This window comes from Temnothorax curvispinosus, unplaced genomic scaffold, assembly GCF_003070985.1.
Source record: "Temnothorax curvispinosus isolate PA1 unplaced genomic scaffold, ASM307098v1 QBEX01016033.1, whole genome shotgun sequence".
Lineage (NCBI taxonomy): Eukaryota > Metazoa > Arthropoda > Insecta > Hymenoptera > Formicidae > Temnothorax > Temnothorax curvispinosus.
Window position 1 is genome coordinate 2,764 of NW_020225813.1, and position 17,580 is coordinate 20,343.

The 17,580-nt window shown below is 35.6% G+C and overlaps 1 protein-coding gene across 1 annotated transcript in view; it reads left to right on the forward strand.

Moving 5' to 3' along the window:
- The first annotated feature begins 1,324 nt into the window (after positions 1-1,324).
- Positions 1,325-17,580, forward strand: part of LOC112466310 (mucin-17-like) — a 32,841-nt gene continuing 16,585 nt past the window's right edge. The window contains exons 1-4 of the mRNA XM_025034348.1: positions 1,325-1,411; positions 12,653-14,000; positions 14,329-14,996; positions 15,476-15,532. Coding sequence (XP_024890116.1) covers positions 1,325-1,411; positions 12,653-14,000; positions 14,329-14,996; positions 15,476-15,532 — 2,160 coding nt within the window. The remainder of the gene's footprint in view (positions 1,412-12,652; positions 14,001-14,328; positions 14,997-15,475; positions 15,533-17,580) is intronic.

The following is a 17,580-nucleotide window of genomic DNA, read 5'->3' on the forward strand; positions in this document are numbered from 1 at the left end:
GTCGACCCTTCTTTGATATTGATCTTCCCCTCTCGATCCTCCTACGATGCTTCTATTCATTCATACGCTCAATAAACGTGTACGAGAGAACGATCGTTACAATAACATTTTATTTTCCTCGTAATAATTATGTTACAGACATTTGTAATATTTCAAGATGAGAAAGATGTGTAAACTGAAAATACTAATTAATTTGAATCATACTTTGTGTTCAGTATCTCTGTAACTCAATGCAAAAATCTTACGTAGAACAATAATTTTAATAGAGAATTAATAGTTTTTATATAATTCGGAATGAATACATTTTTCGTTGTGATGTAACAAATTTGATGTAATGAAAGTATACTTTTTGTTTCTTTGTCGCGGATTATTGCAGTTTTGTGTTCAAACCGGACGGACCAGAATGTTCGCAACATTCTGGTGGTGGAGGGACAGTATATTGCCTGCGCTGCTTCGAAAATAAACAGCGTGGTCGATAGAGACTAACAACCGGCAAGAGTAAAAGTAAATTTGAACAGCGCGGATAATGCTGTCTTACGTTTGGTGTCTGTATGCGTATCGACCCGAGTACACGCACGGTGTGCACGTTGGAAAGCACTCATTTTCAACTGATATCAAAACAAAATATTCAAAATCAAAATCGAATTCAGGAATTGGAATCGGTTGAACTGTCTCGATACGTTCATTTTGGATTATATAATTTTTCGGGATATATTGTCTTATTTCCGAAATTTTGGGATTATAATCTTTCGAAATATTGTCACACTTCTCAAATTTCGGGATTATGACTCTTCGGGATTTTGCATATGCAACGGTACAATATCACGATACAACGAAACACACATCAAATGTCACGTTATCATTCTTGATGTGGATAAAGATAGCGTTTATTTTCGCGCAATATTTATGAGAATAAAAAATTAATTCATCAGAATTATCGTTTTTAGTTTATAGTTTTTATTTATTAAAGTTTTCTTATTAAAAGTAAAATCGGTTTTATTTATAGATCTTATTAAAGTAATGAAGATGCCGGTTACATCTGGGAGGGTGTTACGTAGAGTTTACGCAACCGTCACTACATTAATCACTATTTTATCCTATTAAGCATTCTGAATTTAATTTTGACATTCGAAGGAAATAATAAATACAATTACAATAATATAACGATGATCCTTATAATAATTATATAATTCTCGAATCGGCAGATCACTTAATTACGAAAAAACTTTATTAGGTATATGTAATTTTTAAATATATCCGTATTTTCCGTCAGCCTGAAATTCTTCAATATTTTATTAAAAGGGACTTCTTAATATTTTTCAGAATGGCACGGACGTTTTCGTTGAGCTTGGTAGTGGCGTTGCTGCTAATCTTCGCTATTACTGAAGCTTCTCGTGGACAAACTAATCAGGTAATTAATTATCAAAATATATATAAGTTATATAAGTGATGAGATACGTAATGGGTATAGAAGATGCGTCTATTCTTCTAATTTGATACGTATAACTAAATAATTATTTCATAATTATACCAATGACATAATACATCATGGAATATTTTTCAATCTAAATTATCTGGAAGAAGGAAAAAAAATTATTATGCGTATGCACTCTTTAATTAGAAGGCTCTTGTATGAATATCATCCTGCCCACGTCGAAGAATATACAATATATAAACTTTAATTTCCAACGCTTTGCGTTACGTGAAATACGTTGCGCAACGTAAAGACGTAAAGACGTGAAGACGCAAATTAATAACGCCAGGGATTTACGGGAACACAATTGTCTACAAATTAATGTATGTACAACGAAATATATACACATGAAGACCGGCAAGATCCGTTTTGCACGTGTTTTGTGTCAAGGATGCGCGTTTGATGCCGGGCGTTTACAACATTGTTACAGCGTTGTTTTTCTTTTCTTTTCTTTTTCCTTTTTTTTCCACGAAGGCCGTCGACCCAGCGGCACGAGTCGATTCGTATTATTCGACTAAATCGCACAGGTGAAGTTGCACGCGGTGCATCACAATGCTCGGTAATTAGAGGCCGAGAAAGGAAGCAGTTCCTTTACCTAGATGATTACTTGTATAACAACGAAAAAGAAAATCTTCACGAATGGATTCACGATAACGACACTTCGCTTCTTATTCCGTTACGATTTGATTTGAATATAGCGCCGTCTTATTGTTCCAATTCTGTACAGGATATTCAAGGTTTCACTTTGATGACAGATTCTTTGATTAATTTGCAACTTTCTTAACAAAAAAATATCGAAACATTAATCATTTCCGTGTTATAAACACGGTATATGATTCAGGTGAACGAACTTCCGAGAAATGCAATTAAAGAAACAAAACTCTATTACTTATTTAACATGCACATTAACGAGTTGCGCCAATAATGATCATCCCTGCAATATTTTATTAAATAAATCTTGATATTAAATTTGTCAATGAGTTTATTATTAAAATAAAGTTAAAGTGTGTAGGTTGTCTAGAATATGCTGCTATAAAATAAGAATTACCTCGCAAATAATTATAATACATTTGGAACGTGGTAACAAATGAAAGCACTATATATCGCATAAAAGAGAAACTAGAAATAGTTTGCGCCTTGTCAACGTGATGAGTCATTCGTCTTTCCCTCTTGATCGTATACTCGGATGTCCAGATTCCAGTTATTCATTTTGCATTTGCCTATAATAATAGATTGCCAGGAAGATCTTGGACGCTTTCGCCGACTCTCTCACGTAAAAGTTGTTGAAACGAGTTCGTGGCGTACGAGAATAAACGTCTCTCCGATCAAAGAACCCATTAATCTATTAAAAGTAAAAATCTAGATTAGCATATATTTTGTGTGTAAAAAAAAGTTTGACCGTACTGGACTAATATGTGCATCGGAGTTGATTAGCAAGACGCAAAACCGTGAAGAAAACTTTCCCAGCGTTTCAAAAACCCATGTGCTATCCTTACATATTGCTTTTTATTAAATAATTTGAAAGAACATGAAAGCATTATTATTCACTACTTTTAAGTTTGGATGAACCGCGTTAGATATGCTTAGAAGAATATAACATTATTTTACGATAGTGATTTAATATAGTGCGATTGCATAATATTAATTATTAATCCTTCGTAACTTGAGGATATTATTTGCTCATGAAGATATGGTAAATCTTTAACAAAGGGACAATCTGTGATAAACTTATTTTATGAGGTCAAGTTTAACTCGTAAGATTTAATAAACAAAATGTATGCTTTACGAGTTTATCACTCTCTAAAATTTATCACGTTTTCTTTGAGAAAGATGAGCATAAATTTCTATTAAATTGAATATATAAAACTATGAAATTTTCATCTTTTATTTTTCTGTTTATTACAGGTGTCTATCATATTTATCATATCATAACATTAATTTCCTTGTTCAAATGAGTTTTGCACATTATAAGATTATTGATCATTTATTATCATTAGCTGTCAATCAATGAACGTACCTACCTACACTTCCCGTATAATGCATTTCAGCATGAAGTTCAAGCGAACGGTAATGATTCGATATGCATGAACTTCTTGCTTATTCCTCATACTTAGTTTTATACAACAATTCTTACGATAAAAATATACTTATATATGTATATACACGATAGGAAAATTTTTATGGACATTTTTTGGAATAAATATATCACATTTTTTATACCATAGTAAAGACAATGATAAAATTAACGAAAAGACGATAATAATTAAACATTAAGATATAAATATTTTAATCTACGAAAATCTAGACTAGAGTTCGTTGTCTTTTAATTTGTAAACTCTTATCCTATATATGCTCTTATTATCGTAATCAATTACAGGATTGTAATTCTTACGTTTGTTAAACGTATAAGCATTTCACGCACCAATCTAGGTAACGAGGCGGCGCGCAACAGATACATATAAAACACAGAACACATATAAATGGAGTGAGAGGATAAGAAGAAAAAAAGAGATCACAAGTTTGCATGGACCACGCCTAGTCGTGCGCCGTTCGCTTTTAGCGCACGTTATATACCGTGTGATCAAAAATACTCAGTACTCACTCCGTTTTCATGATGTTATAGTTGAATTAGTTATTAAAAAATTAATATTTATATGCTAATTAAATTTAACAAATTAAAAAATAATTATTTACAATAATAATAACAAATTTAGTGCCAGCAATTGTTAAGTGAATAATTATAAATAAATTTAATTTAATTAAAAAATAATTTAAACCCTAATAAAAATTTAATATAAAATAAATTGTATATGACAAAATATTTAAAATTTATTTATAACGGTTACGATTGAATGTAGTCAATGAAACATAGAATAGTTGAATGTTATAATTAAATACAGTCAATTACAGCTTAAGGGTCGATTCAGACACAGCCGTGCCGTACCCGGACTGTATCCGTATCGTTAACATTAGACAAGGATGAAGACACATTAGACAAGGATGGAGACAATAGGAATCCTTGTCTAATGTTTCTGTCCGTGATACGGTACGGGTACGGCACGGCTGTGTCTGAATCGACCTTAAATGTCATAGTTCTGTATCGTCAATCGGTGGCGATCATGGCGCAGAAAGATGTGCGCTGCTCTAATGAGCCGAAGATCCGAGTTCAAATCCGACCAAAAATCGTTGGTTTTATTTGATCGCCACCTCTCGGAAAGGTAAATGGCAACCCATCGAGAGTGTAATATCCTTTAGGTTTGCAAAATTAGCACTAGGGCAAAATTATTGTTACGAAACCAAAAGGGAGGCCTCAGATTTAATGAAGGCCGAATTTGAAAAAGCCATGGCTCAATCTTGAGCTGTAGAACCATTGGAGAAAAAGAGAAATTTGATAAATTTCTCGAAAAAAAAATAGATAACTTCTCTAAATGATGACTTTAGACGTTTTCCTTATTCTGACATCAAAAAGGTGATGAAAACTAAACTGAGGAGTCGTGTACCATTTCGCAAAATTCGCAATAGTTGTTGATGAGCGAATGAGCGCACACTGCAAATGCAAGTGTGTTATTTTTTTTAGTTATCAAAAATACGTAGTATTAATTACAATCTTCATTATCTACTTAATAATCTAATTATTTAAAAATATCTTTTTTTTGGTCTCTACGTTTGCTGTTATATAGTTGAATTTAGTAACTATAATTGAATATAATAATTAAAAATTAGAATACAGTTGAATATATAATAATGTTATTGTTGAATATAGCTTGAATATTATAGATCTTTTTTGTCAATTGTCAGTAGATCGTATTAATCACAACCTACTAATAATTTAATTATCAAAAGATATTTTTTCCTTGCTTGCTATGTTTACTATTGTACTATTAAATTATTAAATATAGTAAATAAATATAGTAAAAAATAACGTTATAGTTGAATATAGATTATCATAGTTTTCTTTTGACAAGATAATTAAGTTATAGGTCTTATTAATCGCGATCTACTTAATTATCTTTTTAATAATCTAATTAATCGAGAAGTCAATACGAACCCCGAAGAGAATTGATATTGCCAATGCTATTTAATCGTTAAATTCCAGAATGAACAATTTCGTTTTCATTAGTATTCGCAATTATCCTCGCGCTAGCGAAGCAACGCGTATTCCCTCGGTGAACGTAAGCGCGATGTTGATAATTATTCCGCTGTGCGCACCGATGATCTTAATCTAATAGAAGCAAGAGCGAGATGATTTTCTTATCGATTTAACGACGCGTTACGTAAGGCAAACCACAGTTCTTATTCCAGGACAGCTGTTTTTTTTTTATCATTGTATAAGTGGCTCCTTGCAAAGTGTCTGCGACATCTTTCATTTCATCATAATAACAGATAATTTATGTAACGGTATGAAGATTTGTAAATCGTTCCGACAGAAATCAGTGCACGGTTCAAGGCAGACGTCTCTTACCTCATATATAATGTTCTTAGGAATGTAGTTTAATAGAACACTTTTGAATTAAACATAGAGATGTACTCGGAATAATTACGATAACGCTGCATAGATATCGAAACAGATTTTTCGCATATTTGTTAGAGTTTGATATTACAATAAAGCTTTTCTCTGTATCTCACATTTTGTGATCTACATACTGATATAAAAGGACTATATCTTATAAGGACTATATCTTACAACTGATAGAAGACTGAAAAAATATAATATGCTAATACACATCAAATTTTATAGATGAGCGAAAGTATTTAAATCATTAGTGAGAGTCGATATACGAACTTTTACCGATTTCTCGAATTTGTTTCCCGATCTCCTGTCTCCGAATAAAGTGTCAAAGCGTCTGATTAACGTCGCAATCAATTCTGCAAATGCATGTAAATCTCGAAGGCTGTCTTGCTTTTATTTATTTCACGCCAACAGGCGGTTGGTGCGAAGCACCTTTAATTAGAAACACAAATTATGCAATACGCCCCAGTAAAACGTTGCGATCTGTATCTAACGAACGCTGGTTACGCACGTCGGCGTCGGGACCGCGTGGGTACTGAACGCGTCGCAGTATCCTTTTGCCGAAGAAACACTTCACAATTTAGCTCTATGATTTACAATCGGCGTTTCAGCGCCGCTTTCGTTCGATCTCGAAACGCTCGCGTACGCGCGCGCACGGGTTGCGCATATCGCGCTAAATGCGCTCCTATACGCGATGTTTTATTGCGCGTACGCGTACACAAACACGGCCGACAAGTGTACGTCGCACTGACGGATGTAGCACGTTGCACAAGCGCGCGCGAGTGCGATCTAAATCGAGTTTTCCATCGGAGAAAGCGCTTCTTCTGCATCGTTTACTTCAACAGACTTCCTGATTTATTTGCCATATCTCGCGCGCTCCCTGCTTCTTCTTTTATTTACTCGAATCAGCTTCGTCTAAATGTTGCCCGCGAACAGGATATACATCATTAAAAAATTGATGTCGGACTTCGATACTTTGTTACCTACGTGCAGATACTGTTACGATATACTAATTGAGAAATACAGAGAGGCAAAAGATTGCGACTAGTCATATTCTCCGAAGCTAATTAAATGTCAGAAATAACGTAAAATTTATATGACTTTTCTGTAGAAGAAATACAGGAACTTCTATATTAGGAAAATTCTATATTAGGTATTAAGAACCGAAAATACCTGTGTATAACTATATATGATATTTTAAGAATGCTATATCGAATACGTGGCCAAACTAAATAATATTTCTCTTTGTTTACATATAATAATAAAGTCGAAGTAAAGGATAATACAGTATATTTGATATTTTCTAAATTATGCCAGCGATAATGTACCTATCGCTGCGCGCGTTAAACTCATTGTTAGTAATGACCCACTTACACAAAGTCTGAGAGCCTGCAATCAATTGTAACGCGAAGCAGCTGCAACGGTAAAACCACATTTCCTTACTCGTTCTACCTGTAGCATTCGAATAATTATCCGACGCGATTTCAACGTTAATTAACTGCGAGAGGAAACGTTTATTGTTCGCGATTGATTCAGTTAGCTGAGAAATAACGCGAAAGAAAATTACACTTGTTGAGAAACGAAGACTTATACGTGACTTCCTCGTGGTATATAACGATTGAAATTATTTATGATATACGAATATGCGTAATGTATAGCAAATGCAAATGTTAATAAATCTCTTGTGCAGAAGTTTCCGCCATCTTTTGTCCAATGACCATAAATAATTTGCTAAAAAGCGGAAAAATTGTAGCGCTTTACCGTACAGCATCAAAGTTTAAGCTTCGACAGATTCTTCGTGGCGGTTACGCAACGTAAGTCTTTTACGCAATGCGTTATACGTGGAATTATAGGCTCAACTTTAACCCATCTAATGAGATCCAATTTTTTTTTCTCGCGTCAGTACGTCTTATTACCAAGACGTGCAACTTCGAATTGAATGGAAAGCGCAGTCAGGCAAAACGAAGGTAAAAACGCAATAAACATGGAGGCTGATATAATTTCGTATAGATTTAAATGTTTCGTGACAATAACGTAGAACGTAACGTATATCTTTTTTTGGAATTTATATTATAAAAGGTTAAGTGTTTTATATGGATTTATGATCCGTGGCAAAAAATCTTTATATATGCGTTCATTGTGTCATATTTCGAACAAATAAATCATTATACAATATGCTTCTTTTTTCGAAAGTTGGAGTAATATTTTATAGCTTTCTCTCGTTTCTTTTCATCTTTTTCTCAATTTTACAAAGAACTTAAATGCCAAATCGGTTCTTACGTTAAAAATCAATTTTACCACTTTTTTGCCAATTACATTTAGCTTAAATATATAAAACTATCCACAAAATGGATTATGTATCGAATAAAGAGTAAAAACTTTTTATATATAACTTCTCGTCAGGGGACTGTAATCGAACAAAGTCATTAATATATTCATAAGTTTCTCGTGGAATATTTTGATGTATTTGATATCTTGTTTTCTGAAAAGATTAGAAACCGAAGAGATAGGAGGATCCACTTTCTCTTTTTCAGATTTTCCATTAATTTCCGCATTTCGTAGATGAATGCATAAAATCAAGGTTAATTTTTAAGAAATCTCGAAAATCGAGACGTATAAATTAATTCCGCTATATGAATTCAAGACGCACATGATAATTATCTCGAAAGGTCAGAAGTCAAAAGATAGTATAAATCTATCCACGTAGTTTACGCTGCATTCAACTTCGTGATATTTACGTATGCATGAGTGTCCTTCAGGTATCGTTTGATTTCGCTTATTAGTAGGAAAAGTTGCTTTACATTGCAACGTTTAAACTCTTAGTCAAGATTATTGCATTTAAGTGATTCATGTTTGCCAGGTGCATAATGCTCTTCGATATTATTTCATTAAGTATCATATATTTGACGTAAACATTTTTCTATATCAATATTTAATATCATCACACATTAATTTTATATAATTTTGAATATAAAATTAATATAATCAATTGCAAGCTATTTATTTATTACAATTTAATAAAGTTACGTATAAGTGTAGGAAATTCCCTAGTTCAGGCTTAAAATACATTTACATTACATGACATTACATTACATATAAAACATTATATTATATTACATTATTATACATGTAAAACATTACGTGATACAAGACATTATGCTATAAAACATCCTAGAAAAACATATCCTCGATAACTTCATTTAACTTAACTTAAGACTAAAATAAGGAAAGTTGATGCTTCTGGAGAAATCTTAGATAGAGATTGTAACTTCCTCTACAATTAATATTTAGCATTAAATACCTTACTAATTAGACTTTAAATAAAAATTCTGACAAAGTTTATCCGAGTTTAAATAAAGAATAAAAGTTTTGTAACTTAATTCTATACTCTTTAAGTTGCGAAAAATCTGTCATTTATTTATCTACGCTTATATATGTTCGTTGTTCTAATTAGAGATAGAGGTAAATTAAATAGTAGCATTACAGAAAATTTTACCTTTTATATATTGTATAAAATAAAATATATTATGTATTTCTTTTTATAGTATATTATAATACCTTTTAAATGTATATTTATATTTTTATACGATATCATTTATACGGCATATTTTATACAGTATAGAATATTTAAGAAGGAATTAAAGTATGAGTGAAAGTGACAATCTTTAAATAAACTCTGTTATAAACTGCTTCAGTTGGGCCTGACGACCACACCCTGAAAATTGGCCCATTCGGACCAGTTTTTTTTTAGGTCGCGCTGGTATATACTTTCATTATATATGCGTGACATGAAGGTGCTAAATAAGATATCGATTTGCAAAGAAACCTTCAAAAGCTTTGCCGCGATATCTTTTAAATTTCCTATATTTGCCTCACTTAAAAATGCTAAACATTTCAAGTATCACTTTTAATCATAATTACAAATACATTAACAAAACTTTGTATTTTTTTATTCTTTAAATAATATTGAAACAGTATGTTTCGTGGTGGAACACTGACATGAGCTTTTGTAAATATTTAAAATTAGGAAAGGCTTTTACAAACACTTAACAATCCAGTTATTTTGACAATCACATAAAATCATAAAATATAAAACAAATTTAATATTTATTTTTACGTATTTAAAACAAATTTGTTATACTAAAATAATTATTTCATAAAATTTCTATTTCTGCACGACCTAAATTTATTAATTAATCCTCACCATTACTTTTCACGTTTGCCAATCGCAGGTCTTAATAGTTCCATTTAAGAGCTAACTATGTGTGAAGTAAAGCGATGAGGAAACAGTACATTAACAAAAGCAGAACGAGAGAATAATCTCGCGACGCGATTCTGCGAGCTTTCGCAAGAAGCGATACGTCAGAAGATACGGAAGGTCGTTTCTCGTATACGAACTGACGTGAATTAAATGGGTTGAATATAACATTATCGATGCAAATTCCGTCGGGCGTCGGGGTACGAGGCAAGGACAATACGCCCGGACGTAGACGACCCTCTTTGATTCGACGGTCGGGTGTAGAAGCAGTCCACCTTCGCGGAGCGAAGTCGCTCGAGCCTCTCACCTGTCCAAAGAACTTTTCCAATATCCGCACGGAGTGTTACAAGCGCCGATTTCGTAATAGCGTCAGGCAGTCAGGCGATTCCGAAAATTTCCGTCGATTTCTACGCGTCATAATTGTACTGTATTAATTCGACTTTCTTTCATGGCTTGCATTTTACTTCCCTTTTGCACGAACCGTCCCGGAACTCTCTGCCGCCGTTTTCCTTTCTTTCCTTTATAAATTCCGTCGGCAACGTGCGGCATTTCTTCCCGAACAAGTCGCTCGATCGCACGCTATGTATCGTGTATCGTCATAAGAAATATTTTCATATGTTTTATTTTTAATTATTTTAACATTTAGCAGAAAATACCTCGCGATTTTCGATCATTCCTAAAAATGTCTGCATCATAATGACTTCTCACGAGAGAACGCGAAGAAAAGGGAGACAGCATTCCATCGAGACACTACTCTTTCGTCACCGTTCTTGCTTTTCGAATCGCTAAACAAATGACTTGGTAATTCATTTATCTTTCATCTATGTCACTGAAGCCATCAAATTTGCATATTGCTTTCGGAGAGTACGTCGCTCTCCAATTTTCGTCGTTTTGATTACGTGCAGATCCGATCAACTAGATTCGCGACAGTTCGCTTTTAGCGGCATGCCTTGCGGAATAACGTGGCGTGACGTTATACAGCGACTTTTACTTTCAGTATCGATAGTACGACGACTAAAAGGAGGCTTATAGACCAGATAGTAATGAAACTAGAACGTATATTCACATATCATGAGTAGCGCACGGCCATGGCTGTTTTCTTAAAGGATCACGTTCTCCATTTTCCATCACGTATGAGATGTATTTAGATATTTTTGTCTATGTGGGCGATAAAAAAGAATTTTCTTACGATTTAGCGATTATTAATTGAGCAAGAGAACCTTGAAGATCCGGAAATAAATCGTTGATAGTTTCTTTCACATTAAAAGATTATCGTCTAACGTTCATACACTAAATACAAGATGCCTATTATTTTATTATGTTTTATGATATTCAACTTTCTTAATGAATTGTTACATTTGGCTATAAATAGATTTACGGCCTTTTATCAATTTTCGCTGCGCGGATTGATTTGATACGAAAATCACAAGATCTGCTCTAGAAAACTGTACGGATCAAAACTTAAACGCTACTGCCGTCTCTCATTTGCATCTTGTGCAAACCTCGAATATTGAAAACAAGTTTGTTGCAACTACGAGGAAGAAAGAGAAAAATCTCAAACGAGGAGTGTGCACGCTAGAGCCGTTTTCTTCTAAGCACCGACAGGTCAACGCAGTCACGAATGTTTTAATGTTGCTTATTAACGCTAACGGTGAAGGTATAATCTGTGACGAATAAGACCCACTTGCCGTAACAACTCGAAATGCGATTAATTGCGTTCGTCGGGTATTATTGTCAACGATAACCGATCGATCGGCCAGCGGAGACCAGTTATTACCATTTGCGTTAATCCTAACTCCAGAGGATTCTCTTAATTGCATAATTGGTACCTTCTTGCGATTTCGTCAGGTATATGCCATCTTCGCAATCGGGCTGCCGCGTATCGCTAGGATTTTTCTTTCTCTCGATGGCGAAGTTTGCTCTTGATGAACGATATATATTTCATTTTTTTTCACATTAAAGTGATCACTATCTTTCAACTGTACGTTAAACAAATAATTATAATCATTGATTGATCGTTTATCGATCGCATTGTAGACGAGAAATGTCCTCAGGCGATCATTTTACGTACTTTCTAAGTAGTTAGAACATCTGTTAGTAATCCGTTCTTATGAAAGTTCTCGTGCCTTTTACTTGGCGTTTGTCATTACCGTCAATTACGTGACTAACATGAAGAAGCATCTTGATTATCGCCAGTAATTGTACAGATATTAATCGGATTAATTTTTTGAAGCAATCATTAAGAATTTTGATTTAGTTTTCGGGAATTTCACTATATCTCTTTTTCAGAAACAAAGATTTTATAACGGAGAAATAATGCAACCTGTATTAATTAATATTAGTTTGACTTGGCTCTAATAAAGCGATGATAAAATTATTAAAAATATGTAACGTTGAAATATATTTTCAGACAGATGGACAGAAAACACATAGTCGCGGTACCACGCGGTATAACTCCAGATCGACAACGGAATCGAGTAATCTTTCTACATCGGAAAGGTCGCCTCGCGATAAGAGTTCCCGTTCAGATGCAGTTCCCAACTTAGAAAAGCATGAGACGCATATCGCGAGAGAAGGTCCGTTTAGATCGCGATCGAAATCAAAGCAGACGGCAGACTTGTCCGTTACCACATCGCGGACAAGTTCAAAGCATTTAAATACGAGTGCCGATAATTCACGAAACCGTCAAAAGTCGCACGCCATGCAGGCCCCTAAAGAAGAAATAATGAGGGACACGCACGACAACAACAAAGAGAACAGGCCTGAGTCACAAACGCAGAAACGACTGACAGCTTCTCGAAGAATGTCTTCGGACGCATCTCCCGTCTGGATGGACAGTGCAAAGTTGGATGACGAAGTGTTCATGAAGTCACCTGATTTCAGGAGATCGAGAACAGGAAGAAAGATTTATCCAAATCCGACGAATCATGGGAGAGAATCGAAAAGTGAAGTAATCTCAACCAGAAAACCTCCAGAAAATGAAAATGTGGAGAAAGTTGAGGGTCCGAGCAGCGAATCGGAAAAGGAGGAAGTACAATCGGAGCACCTAAGGCTCGAGGACGTTACCTCGAAAGCGAACGTGTCGAGGAAGATAGATGCGAAAAGCACGAACAGTTCTAGCATCCGTAAAGATGAAGCAAAAGATGTTCTGCTGTCGGGTTCCGAGAGTGTAAGAGTGGACGTTCCTCTCACCGTCGGAAACGAAGACGTCAATCTTCTAACATCCGCCACGGTTTCGTCACTCAACGTGCCTCCCAGACAAGCCTCGAGGCCGGTCAAGGAGAAGGTGGAGAGCAACGATATCGCAAGATCGAGTCCGAAGAAAAGCAGACATCCCGATCGATCGAAGTCTCGTAACAGATCCAAAACGAGAGATCCTAATCTCGAGGGTGCGAATTCAGGTACCTCCCGTCGAGGTTCGTTGAAATCCGGCGGTACCGCGGAGACGAACGGACGATCCTCCAATTCCAGACACAGGTCTAACGCAAAGAACGTCAATTCGAGAGGCCGTTCCGCGCACAGGTCGAGAGACGCGGTCACGGCGGAAGCAAGAAGTAGCGGTAGACAGAAGAACGCAGATACCGATTCTGAGGCAAATGCAAACAGACGGACGGAAACACGACGTAACGACAGACGAACGTCCGAGGGAAAGCGTAGATCCAAGGATGGCAGATCGAAAGCTGTGGAAGCCAAGGTAGACGAGCAAGATATCCGAGCGCAATCCAGAAGTCGGTCACGCGCAGCTATCAGCAACCTCGGTAATTTACAGTTTAATCTTGAAACACCAATTAATATCATTAATATTTAATAAATTAATAATCTCAAGGAGACAATAAATTGTTTCAAGGAGATTATCCTCATTTATAAAGATTGCTTCAATCGCTTGATCATATTTGATCTCTTAATTGATTGCTTATTAGCGATCATTTGATATTAAGATCTCTGAAGAAATATTTGGATTATTTGGATAATTATGTAGAAGTTTTTGCAATTTAAATTTAGAATTGATAATTGATAACGAGAGAAGCAATATTTCCGCATGTTATTTAACTAGAGTTTTAATGATAATATCACGTTTCGTTTCAGAGGTTACCACTGCTTATATTCCGAAAGCAACAATCGCCGAAACTACGACCGTTCCTTCCGTAGACATAGAAATTACGACATCCAATACCGCAACAATCAGGCCATCAACCGTTCGAACATCCTCTTCAACCGAGCGAGCTTCACGCAACAAGGGAAGAGACAGAGGAGAAAGTTCTCGAGCGAAGAAACCCCCGAAGGAAGATTTCTTCAATCACGGTCTAGGTTTTCGTGGTCGAAAGACCTCGACCGAGGGACCGTCCGCGATTGTTGCGGATCCACAAACTACGTCTAAAAGTGAGACGCAATTACGCGGTAATCCCGGATGGACTCTCAGACGCCGACCTGGTCACGTCAATCACGATGCTTCTTCTTCGACTACATCCACGTCAGTTAATCGCGATCAAACCAACGAAATCGTCTTGCTCAATGATGTGCCGAAGACCACCGAAACGCCGTTAAGTAATAGCGTAAAAACCGGACGAAGGGGCACCAAAAGGCCAAAAGCAAAGGACGAGAGCAACACCGTATCGGGAGTCGCGGCGAAGAGCACGACAAGGGGCAGCAAAACCTTCAACAAATCCGAAAACTTCGGTCTACCCAAGGGAGTAGAGCGAGAGTCCGACAGCGACAATTATCCTCCCGCGTTCCGAGCTAGGCTGTCTCAATTGGTGAGTCTGAATTTATTTATATATGAGGCATTGCTTTTACTTTATCTTAACACAAAATTGGTTTCCTATTATTTATGGTTTGTCATATTAATTCTTTTCATTGCTAGGAAAATAGAACTTTTCAATCTGTCTTGACTAAAATGAGAAAAAAAAGACAGATAATAGTTAAAGTTTGTCTATAATCGGCAGATATATTTTTCCATTACATATTTATTTATTTGTTCAATTATTACATTTAGTTATTGCGAAAGTACCATATTTATGTACCGTATCAATGTATCTATTTATCCATCAAAATTATTATAACATGATACAAATATGTTAGACGCATTTCAAAACTTTTGTGACAAGTGTGTCACAATTCCGTTTCGTTTAAATGTTTCGAATTTTTATCGCGAAATCTCTATTTGTTGTTAATAACGCTGTTGAAAAAATTAGTAGTAAAAAAACAAGCACACTTAGTTAAAGAATACTTTCAGAAAAATTCTAACTCAAAACCTACTGGAGGAAAGAGTACAGCTAGGACCAGCTTGCAGGTAAGACAGTACGCAGGTCTCTTAACATATTTGCTAAATGAACTAATAATTTATTTTAATTTTTAACATATTAACGATTTATAACATTGCATCCTATTTTTCTTAATTTAAGCCCTTTGCAGGCAGTTGAATCTGCGGATGTTGAAAATGTTGCATCTTTAGCATGAAGCAGTAGTCCTTGAATTTTTTATTAAACGGTTTTCACTCAATAGAGCATGTACCTATATCGACAAGCGCGTAAGGGGAGTGAAACGGTAGAAATATGGTACACGTAAAATTAATTAATTACGGTGGTGATTTTCCCCCCTCGATGTGTAAAATTCTTATACATACGTAATTGTATAAAGCTTGAAAAATGCCCCACGTAGGAACATCCGAAGGAACGTACATTCCGACGGCATAAACGATCCAGCTCGAAAACGATGCATGTATCCCAAAAAAACGAAACTGTGGAAAATGAGTTTGCGACAGACGTAGTCTTGCACGTCTCTTCTCTCACGAATCCCCTAACTTCGATATTCGACCCAGATACGCGACAAGTAAGAACATAGCGGCAATTTGGTCAGAACTTTAATGATAGTTTGGTATTGTTGCGCACACTAATCGGGACCGGCTGAGAAATCGCTTTTATCATTCCCATGCGTTCCCATCCACGCTTCGGGGAGTCCCGGAGCTTCCCTTGGACTTTTCAAACGGGTGTCTTCATTGATAGAAACTGTATACCAATTTTTGGTATACACTAAGCATACGTAACATTAAATATCATTAAATATTTATTTTCAGTTTTTGGATAAAAAGATTGTCGAAGGAAAGATTTATGTCTGATTTTATTTTTTCACGAAAGGAAGTGCATTGCGAAAAGAGATCGTTTCTTACGATCGCCAATCGTTGAACGCGCGATCGCTTTTTTGAGATAACTACGATCGGGATATCAAATCTCGACAGAAATCACGATACGAAATAAGGAATGGTGTATTGGTTGCTACAAAACGCGAGCTTACATCAAATGCATCATCAAAAGAACCAATCAGAACTGGACGATGATGCGTTATTAACATCTTTATGACTCGCAATACCAATGAAGCTTACTTGGTGATCGGTGATGGTAAACGTGACGGAAACAGTTACGATTCTGAGGAATCTACTCTTCAAAGCTTTCGCCGGAAAGCTTTCGAGATGCGTTTGCGGAAGCTTTTAGGAACCTGCGGTTGCGACAATGAACATCCAAACGAGACTGGATTTGAACGGTGTCGTGACGCAAGGAAATGGCGAATCCTCGACGAGAAGTTTTCTCAAGATATATCAATTGCAAAAAGATCGGTAGAGCGGCCTGAAATCTTTCATTAAAATCTTCTGCCGATCTTTCCGTTCGCGATCCTAGTTTTACTTTCAAGCACCCTTAATGAGACGACCGGGAACGGGAGATGACTAGATGTCTATTATCGCGCAATGAATGAATTGGTTTCGAGATTTTGCAAACTGGTTTTGATATAATCAACCTGTCTCTTTCTTCTTACGTTGTCAGTTAGTCCAGAAGAGAAAGTACACTCGTAGGTAGGTCATTGAAGCAAATCAAGTAATGGCCACGTTGTTATTCAAACGGATAATTGAACTTGATTTGATGCGCTTCTCGATATGCCGTGGAAGTTTGTTATTAGGTTTGCCAACTGGAGTGCTAAAGACCTGTTATTTTCAGCTATTTTTCCGCGAAATAAAAAAGCATTTAAAGTAACAATTATGTGATACTTCAGCAAAGTAAATAAAATTGTAAATATGTCACGGTATATATAAATTTTAAATCTCTTTTGTCTTGTACTCGGTTCTTTATAAGAATTTATTTTGCTTCGCTGCTTAGTGAGACAGGAAGAGACTGACACACTCGTAGTAGAAAAAAAAAGAAATAGAAAGGGAATTTAATGGTTGTGTTCCGTGGACTGTAATGTATCCATTACATTTATCAGAAGCACAAGTAATCGTTCAAAAAATAATATACAATCGCGGCGTAGTCGGTTATTAGAAAAATTAATCCAATTAAAGATAAGTGAAAA